This window comes from Aulostomus chinensis, chromosome 5 (genome assembly GCF_037954235.1).
Source record: "Aulostomus chinensis isolate RoL2024-O1b breed Wild chromosome 5, RoL_Achi_v1.0, whole genome shotgun sequence".
Classification (NCBI taxonomy): Eukaryota; Metazoa; Chordata; class Actinopteri; order Syngnathiformes; family Aulostomidae; genus Aulostomus; species Aulostomus chinensis.
Window position 1 is genome coordinate 10,740,004 of NC_141324.1, and position 12,890 is coordinate 10,752,893.

Consider the following 12,890-nt stretch of genomic DNA (forward strand, 5'->3'; position numbering starts at 1 on the left):
CACTGGTACCTTTGACTAGTTCTGTTTCTGTCACTGGTATCTGGTTCCGTCCCTCAGTCCTTTAAAGTAGCAGGAATTAAACCCTCCTCAAAAAACAAGCCTGGATCCAGAAGTTCTACCAACTACAGACCAACATCACATCTTCCTTTTTTCTCCAAGGTTCTGGAGAAAGCAGTTGCTAAACAGCTGTGTGACTTCTCCACAGCAACAGCTGATTGGAGGATTCAGTCAGGTTCCAGGTTCATCCTAGCACAGAAACAGAACTAGTCAAAGGTACCAGTGACCTCCTACTGGTACCAGATGAGGGACTGGTCTCTGTGCTGGTCATCATCATCATCATCACCATCTGCCTGACTGAGGCTAGCAGAGGTCCCTGGTTCTGCCTCCTCTGGTGCTCCGATCTGTGTGGGCCCTGATTTCCGGGTCCATCCTCATGATCTCAAACTGTAGAAGTCATTAAACGGTTTCATCTCTGTCCTGCAAACTTGTAGTCCTCTAATTATCCCTACCATGATAAACAGGCTGCTGGGTACGTACCGCTCTGTGGTGGTGATGGGAAAGCACTGCTCCTGTGTGAGTGTTGGGTGGTTGGGGTTTATACTACATGACTTTGAGTACTGTAGTTGTAGTATTGCTGTGCTGAATTGGTAAAATTAGGTATGTCAACAAAGAAGCTTGTTTATTACAACTATCTGTTATTGTTAAGATTTGAAACTAATAGTTAATTCAGACCTCATGATTACGGCAGAGCAGGTATGACAGAGGTCCAGAGGAGAACTGCCCTCCTCCACTCAACTGAGTTTACTGGGAGAAACTATATCTGCAGGTAGAATATTTTAGCATTTCATTTCAATTACTCAGAATGGGGAAATATTTAGAACCTTAAGATGTCTCGTGAACATGTCCTGCACACACGAGAGTGAGGCTGGGCCAGAGAGATGGGATCAGGGAGGGCCGAGGAACCCCTGCTGGGAAGGTGCTAAAAGGCTCAGAGAAGAGTGGGACAGCCAGTCTGGATCCAAACCGGAGATCTGACCTCCTACCTCCGCTAAACACCAGAGATGTGTTTTGTGATGAGCTCTCATGCAGCTGGGGGGGAATAAAGGAGGAAACCTGGCTGATTGACCACGACCGACGCAGGTCCTCCCCCGAAGCTCTCAGACGTGACTCTCTTCATCTTGACAGAAATGTAGATCGTGATTGACAGATGCACTCATGCATCCACCATGACAGCGGTCATGTGATGCTGCTGAACATTTTAACACAACATTATAATTGCTGCAAAACTCAACTCTACACATTCACTCCGATCAGGTGAGAGGGCTGCTAGCGTATTTTCCTCTCCAGGGCTGTGGGCTGTCGGTCGGAAGTCTTCTCAGGAAGCACCAGCCTCAGCTTCCTCCTGGGAGAGGACCCGCCCTCCTGCGACAGGTACTCCTGCTGCAGCAGGGCAGCGGCTGCTGCTGTTGGCGATGCCATTGCTGCTGCTGTCACCACTGATGTGGCTGGTATGCTGCTATCAGGTACCTGCACTGCAGGACCCTCAGCTAACACACCCATAGTTGACCCACTGGATCCAGGTCCACTCTCTGTGTGACTGTTATTGTTTGACAAATTCTCCACCGTGTTCACTGGTCCTGGACCCTCAAGGATCCCCCCAGATGGAGCTTCTTCTAGAGATAACTGAGTTGGGACAGTGATACTCTGGAGACCTTGAGGTCCAGAGGACAGCTCTTGAAGCCCCTTTCCAGTCTGAAGTCCTGGCGCGAGATCTGGGTGAGGGTTTAGTCTTGCTTCAAGCGGACTGGCCTGAGAGAGAGGCTGGATGGCTGAAGCTGTGTTTGCTGGTATGGTAGGGATGAGCCCCCCAGGTTGTCCCGTAGGAAGTCCGAAGCTAAGAGGAAGAGGGGTCTGTATTACATTTGCTTGCAGAGGGTTTGTGTGTCCAGTCTTAGGTAGAAGAGCGACAGCAGGAGATGTGAGGTTTACTCCAAAGCTGTCTGGGGTCCCACTCAGGGCCATGACGGTGTTATTTGGACCACTGGGTAGCAATGCATTTGATTCTGGAGCCAAGATGTTGAGTAGTGAATTCCCTCCTTGAAGAGAGAGGTTGCGTCCTGTCAGCTGAGAACCTGCCAAGTCCAGCTGCTGAGAGAGACTCTGAGCATCTGCAAGAACCGAGTCAGCTCCCTGATAAGGGAGGCTCAGACCCTGCCGGGTGGGACCCTGCAACCTTGGACCCTGAAAGCTTGGACCCAGTGAGGTGGGACCATGTGAGGTGAGACCCTGAAAGCTCAGACTCTGGGAGGTGGGACCCTGGGAGGTGGGAACCTGCAATCTTGAACCCTTTGAGCTCAGACCCAGTGAGGATTGCCCTTGGCTGATAACAGACCCCTCTGGTTCTCTGGCGGTGTGGTCTTCAGGTGCTGGCCAGGTTATTGTCTCTCCTTGGTCACCTTCTGTACTTTTTTTCTGCTTCTCTTCTGATGATTTATTTTTCTTTCCTTCTCCTCCACCCTCATCTTCCTCCTCCTGCTCATCATGCCCAATCAGTCCCTCAGTCTTCTTCACCCTCTTGCTGCTTGCCTTTGTCTTCCTACCTGAACTACCAGTGGCCTCCATCTCCTCCTGATCATTTCCATCTTGCCTTTTGTCTTTACTCTTCTTGATTTTCTCCAAGTGCTCCAGTTTCCTCTTGGGATGGACTTTAGTTTTTCGCAGCAGGTTTGAGTTTAATTTCACCTTCAGTCCTTTTGCTTTGTGCTTCTTCTCTGTCGCCCTCTCTTTCTCCCTGGGGTTCCTCACTGCCTCCTCCCTCCTGTCCTTTCCTTGAATCTGTCCTTCCTCCCTCCATGTTTTTTGACTCTTCAGATCAAACCTCACATTTCTTGTTTCTCTACTCAAGTTCTTCATGTCAAACTGGTTGTAGTTACTCTCGCCTCCCCACTCACCCAGTCCATGTTGTGGAGGGAAACCACCAAACAGAGCATGGTCTCTGGGGAGGTGATGGGTTCTACCTGCTCTCGTGTTCTGCTCTGACGACCTATATGTCCTGTGGCAGCTCCCACAATTCAACATCTCTGCACTTGTTTCCTCCACATCTGTCCTGTAGCTCTGGTCTGTCTCCCTGTTGGACTGATAGTCCACCAGGTTCTCCGGTGGGTAGAGGAAGGTTCCTCTCCATGGAGGAGAAGAGGAGTGGCCATTAGAAGAGAGTTTGTTTGGAATGTTCTCGTGTAAAATTTCTGGCTTCATCCTACACTTCTCCCTCTCGTCCATCATCATCATCATCATCCTCACTCTCCTCCTCTCTCTATCTTCCTCTGCTTCCATTCCTCGACTCCTGTTGGCCAGTTTCATCGGGTTCAGCTTCAGTCCCTCAGCCCTGCAATCAGGGCACCAGAAGTGGTTCGACTCAGCTCTTGGCCTGGACTGGTTGCTGTGGCTGTGGCCGGTGGCTTCAGCGTCCCGGGTCGGGCCGGCTCGGACGAAGAGCTCCCTCCTCTTCCAGCTGACATCGTGGTGATTGACGAAGTAGTTGGACGTTGTGCCATCTCCTCCCTCTTTCTCTCTCTTCTGTCTCTCACTTTCTTTAAGTTTCTTTTTGCAAGACACTTGATAGCAGATCAGAACGACCAGCAGTGTCAGGCTGACGCCACCTGAGTATTAACAGAATAGGTGAGATGGTTCTAGTGGGTTCCACATGTTCTGCTCTCTAAATTACATTCATCACATAAACATGCATCACCATGAGAAATGATCTGATCTCAGCTGATATCAGATCAGTCCTGAGTGTCTCTGGCTGAGGACCACTAATTTTAATGGAACTCAGTTCATTCTTTGTATCATGTTGTATCATGGTTATGTGTGTGTGTGTGTGTGTGTGTGTGTGTGTGTGTGTGTGTGTGTGTGAGATTCTCACCAGCGAAGCAGATGACTGCAGTGATGGCCAGATCTTGAGCGTATACCTGAGGTGTCACGCTGGATCTTGTCTCGACCTGCACGGTGATGTTCTGATTGGATGGAACACAGTTGGCGTCATTCAGCTCCAGCACCGTGGTGACAGACGGGTTCTCAGCACTCACACACACCATCCTGCGCCCGTTATAGAGGGTCTGGGAGCAGCAGACGAAAGTACATGTCAGTGTGAACTCGTGTTGAACAGACTGTCCCTGACTTGAGGCAGCGGTGGGACCTAGTGAACCACTGGTTCCATGAGTACCTGCGTGTTATCAAATCTCTCTCATTTCATTTAATATATTCTTCAATTCAGGACTAAAATGTTGGTATTTGAGTAATAATTTGCAGTAGCATGTTTTCTGTTTCTCTTTGGACTTCATAAATGTCCTCTATTGTTGCAGCACAGCTGTTTGGGCAGCGTGTCTCCGGCACCTGGTCGGGCTGCTGTAGGAAGAGCGAGAGGAAGGCAGCCAGATCCAGCAGCTGACACGAGCAGTTCCAGGGGTTGAGATCAAGGTTGAGGCTGGTCAGCCAGCTGAGGTAGGAGAAGGTCTCAGGATGAGCTGAACTCAAACGGTTTCTGGACAGATCCAGTCTGCGCAGAGCCACCAGCCCACGGAAACTAGGGCCACAGGACAGACACTGGCATTGTCAAGACTGTGGAGAAAACAGGTACAGAGGAACTTTGATATGCACCAACCTGTTTCTGTCCAGATTCTGGAGGAAGTTATCCGAGAGATCCAGACTCTCCAAGTCTCTGAGGTCATTGAGAGGGAAGGAACCAGGGTCCAGACTGGTGAGCAGGTTTCCCTCCAGCTTCAGGCTCCTCAGAGCCTTGGTGCCTTGAAACCAATCAGCGTGGATCTGAAGCAGAGAGCAGATGACCACTGAAAGCACCCCTGATTATCAGTAGAAGTACTGGATCCATCCAACACTCGTAACTAAATCTCAATAATCCGCAGAAAATTATCATTCAATCCAGTCAACTGATAGATAAGTGAGACTGGCAATCGTCGAAATCTTATATATATCTTATATATATATCAAAGCTGATAGCCATTTATGCTGAGTCATGCACAGTTGCAGAAGAAAACCTTTGTACTAGATTACAAATTTCTTTCAACACTTTCACTGTTCAGAAGTTGAAACCCTCCCTGAAGGAGCTGAATGCGTTACTGCGTTGACCTCCCTGCCCCGGCCGTCTCCACCAAGCACCCCCACACAGCCGCTTCTCAGTGGCTGACATCCTGAATTTCTGAGCAGAAAGAAGAGCGTGAGTGGTGGCCAGCACAGGAAAAGGGTTTGGTTATAATATTTTTATACTTGTGTTTTTGCGCAGCTAAATTTCCTCATGTGGTTTCTGTTGTGGGCTGCACGGTGGTGCAGTGGTTAGCACTGTGGCCTCACAGCAAGAGGGTTCCGGGTTCGAGTCCTGGCTCGGGCACGGGATCTTTCTGTGTGGAGTTTGCACGTTCTCCCTGTGTCTGCGTGGGTTCTCTCTGAGTACCCTGGCTTCTTCCCACCATCCAAAAAAAACATGCAATTGGGGACTAGGCTGATTGAATACTCTAAATTGATGTGAATGGTTATTCGTCTCTCTATGTTGGCCCTGCGATGGACTGGTGACCTGTCCAGGGTGAACCCTGCCTCTCGCCTGTTGAAGCTGGGATAGGCTCCAGCCCCCCGCAACCCTTAATGTGTAGGAATAAGCGGAAGACAACGATGGATGGGTTTCTGTTGTATTGCCTTATTTTAAAAGAAGCTGAGGGGTTAGTCAGTCAGCCACCACTAGAGGGAGCTCTCGGGTTATTAGTCATTAAGAGAGCTGGGGCCTCATGTATCAATACTTGATCACATACTAAAAAACTGCGGTTGCAAGAATCGCGAAAGTTGCGTACACACACAAAAATCCGAATGTCTCAATCTGTGCGAGCGCCAGAATCCCCGCACATTTCCTTGATACATCCCAATCAGCGTGGAACTGAGCGCAGATGTCGGAGCAACCAGGCCCGCCCCCGTTACGACCACCTATGAATACACAAATACATTTAAATAGGGTCTCCGCTGTCAGTGCTCGCAAAACAATGTCAAAGAGAAAGAGGTTAACGGCGTGGAGTTGGAGGTGCTGGTAGGAGAGGTGGAGGAGAGACAGCAGATTCTGTTGGTCAGCCTGTCCAGTGGTGTCAGGATGAACAATGAAGGTTGAGAGTGGATCAGAAGTGAGAGGGTGAATGAGGTGGGTTCAGAGCCACGCCCCCCATGAGATGATAACAGTGGTAGGACCTGTTATTGGCTAAAGTTCCCTTCTCATCAGCAGTGTTGTTGATCATCATGTTCATACATCTGAACCTCTTCTACTGACGGAAAGAACGAGTCGCTACGTGTTTGAGGTTTGATGACGACGGTAGAAAAGTGTTGGCTCCTACTTTACTGAACATCAAAGTGATACAAAGCTCAGTTTTCCTCTCTAAGCCTGCGCCAGCATCACTACGTCATCAGCTTGAACCTCTGCTGGCGCTCTGAAAGATTTCCTCTCTGTTTCTAATGCATGTCTGCAATGCAAGCTAAACGTAGGACTAAATTCAACACTGCACAATCACTAAATTAACAACTACAATCACCAATTGGCTTCACTCTAAATTTAAATTCAAGCTGCAAGCAGCGTTATGAGGGCCTGAGCCCTGGCCTGAATCCAAGGGTGTCTTGGTCCAGTGTGGAGGCCTTGTAGTTTAGGAGTTAGAAGCCTGAGTCTGATCAGAGAGTGAGAGCAGAGCTGAGAGCTGGCCCTTTAAGAACCCCTACCCCACTGCTCTGTCTCTGATCTGTGCTAGAGTGAGAGCAGAGCTGAGAGCTGGCCCTTTAAGAACCCCTCCCCCACTGCTCTGTCTTTGATCTGTGCTAGAGTGAGAGCAGAGCTGAGAGTTGGCCCTTTAAGAACCCCTCCCCCACTGCTCTGTCTCTGATCTGTGCTAGAGTGAGAGCAGAGCTGAGAGCTGGCCCTTTAAGAACCCCTCCCCCACTGCTCTGTCTTTGATCTGTGCTAGAGTGGAGAGCAGAGCTGAGAGCTGGCCCTTTAAGAACCCCTCCCCCACTGCTCTGTCTTTGATCTGTGCTAGAGTGAGAGCAGAGCTGAGAGCTGGCCCTTTAAGAACCCCTCCCCCACTGCTCTGTCTCTGATCTGTGCTAGAGTGGAGAGCAGAGCTGAGAGCTGGCCCTTTAAGAACCCCTCCCCCACTGCTCTGTCTTTGATCTGTGCTAGAGTGAGAGCAGAGCTGAGAGCTGGCCCTTTAAGAACCCCTCCCCCACTGCTCTGTCTCTGATCTGTGCTAGAGTGAGAGCAGAGCTGAGAGCTGGCCCTTCAAGAACCCCTCCCCCACTGCTCTGTCTTTGATCTGTGCTAGAGTGGAGAGCAGAGCTGAGAGCTGGCCCTTTAAGAACCCCTCCCCCACTGCTCTGTCTTTGATCTGTGCTAGAGTGAGAGCAGAGCTGAGAGCTGGCCCTTTAAGAACCCCTCCCCCACTGCTCTGTCTTTGATCTGTTCTAGAGTGAGAGCAGAGCTGAGAGCTGGCCCTTTAAGAACCCCTCCCCCACTGCTCTGTCTCTGATCTGTGCTGGAGTGGAGAGAGAGGAGGAGCACCAGAATTGGAGTGGGGACAACAGGAAGAAGTCTGCATACGTTTGTCAAGAGGGACACATAATACCATGTTTTTGTAGGGGTTTTTGTTAGGAATGCAGTGGTTTGTTTGTTAAAGCTGTGGGATGGATGGTGTAGACGTGAGAAGCGTTTGTTTGACAGTATGTACCCTGAGAGGACACCGTCTCCCCATAGACTTCCATTGTAAGGTGAAACATGTCTCCCCTACTTTGACGGCTTGTAAAATCCAAACCCAGTAATTCAGATAAAAACTTTTAATAACTTTTAATCAGCACAGTTGGGAGAGTAATGTGTGAAAGTTTGGAAGCAATAGCATGAATGCCCTAGGAGGAGATAGATTTTGTTCGGGGAGTCAAAAAAGTCCTGATTTTGACAGTTTTGTCCAACTTGTGGACATTGTGTTGTAGATAGGTGAGGGGTCAGAGTGTAGGAATTGGTCTTGATGAGACGAGTCCAACGGTGTTGGTCCCATGTTTGTGGGACATTCGTGGGAGGAGCTATAGCACTGCAAATTATCTTTTAGTTGTGTGGCTCCCTCGGTGGTGCTATAGACTTTTGTGGTGTTTTTTTTTTTTGATTAGTGAATGTGTTACCAGACCGGACAATTGTGCCGAATTGCAGTAAATTTCATGCATGTTCAGGGGGTGAAATTAGATGATGCTCATATTGCGCGCTCATTGACAGCAAGAACAGTCCAGGACCAGGTTTTGAATGGTGTGGATGTGAAAACCGGCTCCGGGCCGTCTGGCCCAGCTGCCTCATGGGTGTTGGGGGGCTGGGACACTGTTTGGTGGGTGTTTGTGGTGTTTTAAGTGCTGCTGATGTGTTGATCTGCTGAGCAAACATAATAGGGTCTTCGTCTGAAGAACCTTCAGGCTCAGGCCCTTACAACAACATGGAAAATGGCACTAACAGGACCTCAAGGTGGAGGTCAAGCGGCGTACAGCTGCCCTCTGGAGGAGTGCCGGCTAGACAGGTGGGGGTCAGGGAGAGGGGCACCTGACGGAGTTTGAGCAGCGGGTGGTGGCAGTCACGGGCAGCATCTCTGTGGGGGGGATTGTCGCCACCACCCACGCTGACTCCGAGAGCCTGGAGGGTCAGTGGCACCTCCATTTCTTAGCAACATTTCCACCTGCTTTGCCACAGACGTGAAGGCAACAAATACACAGAATCAGACATTCAATAAACCAACATGTTTAATAGAAACTGATCCGTCAGACATGCCGCCGACGTGCGGGAGCCGGCAGGGGTGCTGCACGTCATCTCCCACTGGAAGGCTGTTCTTGTGCCCGATGTATATGCGGTTATCAAATAATGTCAGTTACCAAACACCCTCACAGGGTGTCGCCAACGGACCAAAGTGCAGTTAATGTAAGAATCGGCTTTCTGCCAACTTCTACGGCACCTCCAGAGTTGGCGTTAAACAGAGCAAGAATCGACGAACATTTTGCGTTGATACATCTGAATGTGAGCGTCAATCCTGGCGTACGCAAGTTTTTCTTGCGTAAACCGTGTTGATACATGAGGCCTCTGTTCATCTAAGTCGGGTGTCTTCACCTGTTAGCAGGTACAACACACGTAGTGTTATTAAGACGGTCAAATACTCCAATAGTCATGTAGTGTCACGAATACGCATTGTGAGTGAGACCTGGCAAATGTTGGTTCACGTGATGAAACCAAAAACATTAATTAATGATGAATAAAAACCTGTCCAGGGTGAACCCCGCCTCTGGCCCAATGTCAGCTGGGATAGGCTCCACCCCCTCCACCCTTAACAGGATAAGCAGTATAGAAGATGGATGGATGAATAAATTCAGCTGTCACTAACTATTAATGCACACGTTGCGACACTTGTTACTGTGTCTCCTTCAGCCTGATGTGACGTCGTCCGTGTGGCGATCCCACTGGCGCCTGCCAAACTATCGCTGGATGCTGCTGTCGATAGAAATAATCCCCTACCAGATCCGATCTATCAGCCAAACTGATAAATCAATCGACCTCTAATTGAGTTTCTACATCTCTGGTGGCAGCTGCAGGAGAGAGAAGACCCACCATGCTGATGAGGTTGTGGCCCAGAGCGAGGACCTGCAGCTGGGTCAGGTTGCTCAGAGCTCCCCTATGTAAGGCCTGACTTGTCAGCAGGTTGTGGTCCAGCATCAGAGTCTGGAGGAGGGGCAGGTGTCTGAAGGAGTCCTCACCCAGCACAGAGACCCTGTTATGGCTCAGACCTGGACGCAGAGGGACACGCTTCGCATTTTAAGGCACATTTATAGATATTAACGAGGAACTGTGCATCTGCGATGTGCAGCGACCTTGCAATCAAATCATTTGAGGTCACTGATGTGTCCCAATGGACATTTGAACCAAGTTATGGAAACTCCCTCAAAACTTTCCTGAGGTTAGAAGAGAGGGATGTAAATGTGGCAGCCTGGCAGGGCGACCGACCTATCAGAGTGATGTTGCTGAGGTCAGACAGGGATGCGGATGGGACGGTGGAGATGGAGCCGTCTGTTAGGAGCAGAGCCCGAGTCGTGTCCGGAACGTCTGGTCTCACACACACACACACACACACACACACACACACACACACACACACACACACACACACACACACTAGTATTATTAGTATTAGTTCTCCCACAGTTTTTACTGTGTGTGTGTGTGTGTGTGTGTGTGTGTGTGTGTGTGTGTGTGTGAGACCTATAACGTGACCCAGTCGGTGACAGATGACAGCATTTTCAGAACAAAGCACACAGGCAGCAGGACATGACATGCCGGCCCTGCGCTCGGCTCTGACGGCTGACAGCAGCAGCAGGAGCAGCAACCATTCACCTGGAGACAAATCCACATTGACCATCATTAAAAACGTCAGGTAAACAGGAAGTAAGGTCACATTGCTTACTGCATCCTCTCTTTAAAATCCTACTCAATTAGCACTCTCAGTAAGGGTCAGGGCAGAGTACAGCATGGCCGCCTGCCAAGGTCATAAAGTCTCTTCCCCTTCATGACCTGCAGCATCACGTCAGCCATGGTCTTGGTCGTCAATCCTGACACTTACATGAATGAGTGTGGCGTTTTGTGCTTACTGGTCATTTTGTGTTACAGTGCAGGAAACAGGATGGTGAGTCAGGATCTCTGCCGTCAGGCCGCAGACATGACGTCCTGCCTTCGCTTCGTAGTTCTGCTCAGGTGTGGGTCAGGTGCTTCCTCTCTGTGAGCCTGATAGGAATAGAAAGGCAAGGATCACAGGTTGAGTCCAGACCATCGTCGCATCATCATTGCTATCATCGTCATCGCCACCCACCGGTGTCACGTGTCATTGTATCAGGTCATTATCGCTCCTTCGCAACAAAGACATTTGTTGGAAATCATTTTTCAGAAGTTCTGAACTAAACCAACCCAGTACAACTGGACTTAACCTTACAATTATTCACACCAGCCAACGTGTGTTGATGTCCAAGTGATGGTGACCTTTGATTGCAGAGGTCATGACCTTTGAACTCCATATACTGGATTGATAAATCTGGGACACTGAACAGCATTTTCTGAAGATCCAGAGGGGTGCAGCATCAACTGTAGTTCAGCTATGTCTCAGCGACACTCTTCAAACCAGGTCGAGCTCTGGCTGATACAAGGCTCAACCTTTGACCTTTGGTCTTCTGAACATGAAATGTCATCACCTGATCATTTAGTCCTCCTCCTGGACATTTTTGTGATATTCTTTGCTGATCAGCCAGCTGCCTCCGAATGATCGAATATGCTCTGCTGCTTAATCGGAGTCATTTGACCAGCACTACACTGTACCTGTAGCTGGTCACCTGGGGCCTCATGTATCAATGCAGTTTACGCAAGAAAAACTTGCGTACACCAGGATCGGCGCTCACGTTCAGATGTATCAACGCGAAAAGTTCGTCGATTCTTGCGTTGTTTCACGCCAACTCCAGAGGTACCGTAGAAGTTGGCAGAAAGCCGATTCTTGCGTTAACTGCACTTTGGTCCGTTGGCGACACCCTGTGGTGGTGGTTGGTAACTGACATTATGTGATAACCGCACATACATTGGGCACAAAAAAGCCATCAACTCAAACCCAAGCACCTGTTGGCATTACTGAAGCGGCTATAAAAGAGCCTTCATGATTGTGCTGAATGTGCAACTTTCAAGAATGGCAGCACTTGCGCTGTTGGAGGACGTAGCAAACGGTGCAGTAAGATGGGAGCGACATTTCAGGGAGCGGGAGGATCTGCTGCACAATTCAGATGAGTGGCTGATGAGCCGGTTCAGGCTACCGCGGGCAATCGTCCTGAAAATTTGTGAGGAGTTGCGACCGGCTCCTTCCAGTGGGAGATGGCGGACCGCTCCGGGGTGAGTCAGTCGACCCTCAGCCGGGCCAGGCCCTGGGTGGTGGACCTGATCATTGAACAGGCCAATATTAATTTGCAGCAACAGCTGGATTCTCTAATGTCTAATTCTCTAATGACTGCACTCATGTTGCCATAAAAGCGCAGTCCCATGAGGAACACGCTTACGTTCATCGTAAGGGTTTCCACTCCATCAATGTGCAGATCATCGATGCACAGAGGCTGGAGGGATGGACGCCGATTTCGGCCAGGCAGCCGTCCTCGCACACCAGAATTTCATTTCCACAGTGTGAATGGGTAAGAAGCTACTACACGATTCATGAAGCCAGATTAATTTATTTTGTCTACGAAACATTCCAGAACATTTATCAGGCGGTCGAACCGCTCATTGATCCCCGTTATTCCCCTAATAATGTCCTCCTGCACCGTTGGGTCCAGGTAGGCTGGAGGACCATCCGCTGCTTGTCGGCCTGGTGCTGGGGCTGGGGCCAGGGGAGGGGCTGGCCCGAATGCTGCTGGTCCTGGCGCATGTCTCTGAGCCAGCAGGGGTGCTGCACGTTGGCGGCATGTCTAACGGATCAGTTTCTATTAAACATGTTGGTTTATTGAATGTCTGATTCTGTGTATTTGTTGCCTTCACGTCTGTGGCAAAGCAGGTGGAAATGTTGCTAAGAAATGGAGGTGCCACTGACCCTCCAGGCTCTCGGAGTCAGCGTGGGTGGTGGTGACAATCCCCCCCACAGAGATGCTGCCCGTGACTGCCACCACCCACTGCTCAAACTCCGTCAGGTGCCCCTCTCCCTGACCCCCACCTGTCTGGCCCGCACTCCTCCGGAGGGCAGCTGTACGCCGCTTGACCTCCACCTTGAGGTCCTGTTAGTGCCATTTTCCATGTTGTTATTTAAATTTAGATTGAA

General features: G+C 49.9%; 1 protein-coding gene across 1 annotated transcript; it reads right to left on the reverse strand.

Annotated features, from left to right (window-relative positions):
* Nucleotides 1–1,326: 1,326 nt before the first annotated feature.
* lrrc53 (leucine rich repeat containing 53) lies at nt 1,327–12,541 on the reverse strand. The gene is made up of 9 exons (XM_086204928.1): nt 12,400–12,541; nt 10,316–10,447; nt 10,061–10,159; nt 9,668–9,843; nt 4,661–4,824; nt 4,393–4,582; nt 3,923–4,115; nt 2,601–3,659; nt 1,327–2,426 (listed from the first exon to the last, which is right to left on the reverse strand). The coding sequence occupies exons 1-9, from the start codon at nt 12,539–12,541 to the stop codon at nt 1,327–1,329; spliced, it is 3,255 nt and encodes a 1,084-aa protein (XP_086061054.1).
* Between the last annotated feature and the right edge of the window lie 349 nt (nt 12,542–12,890).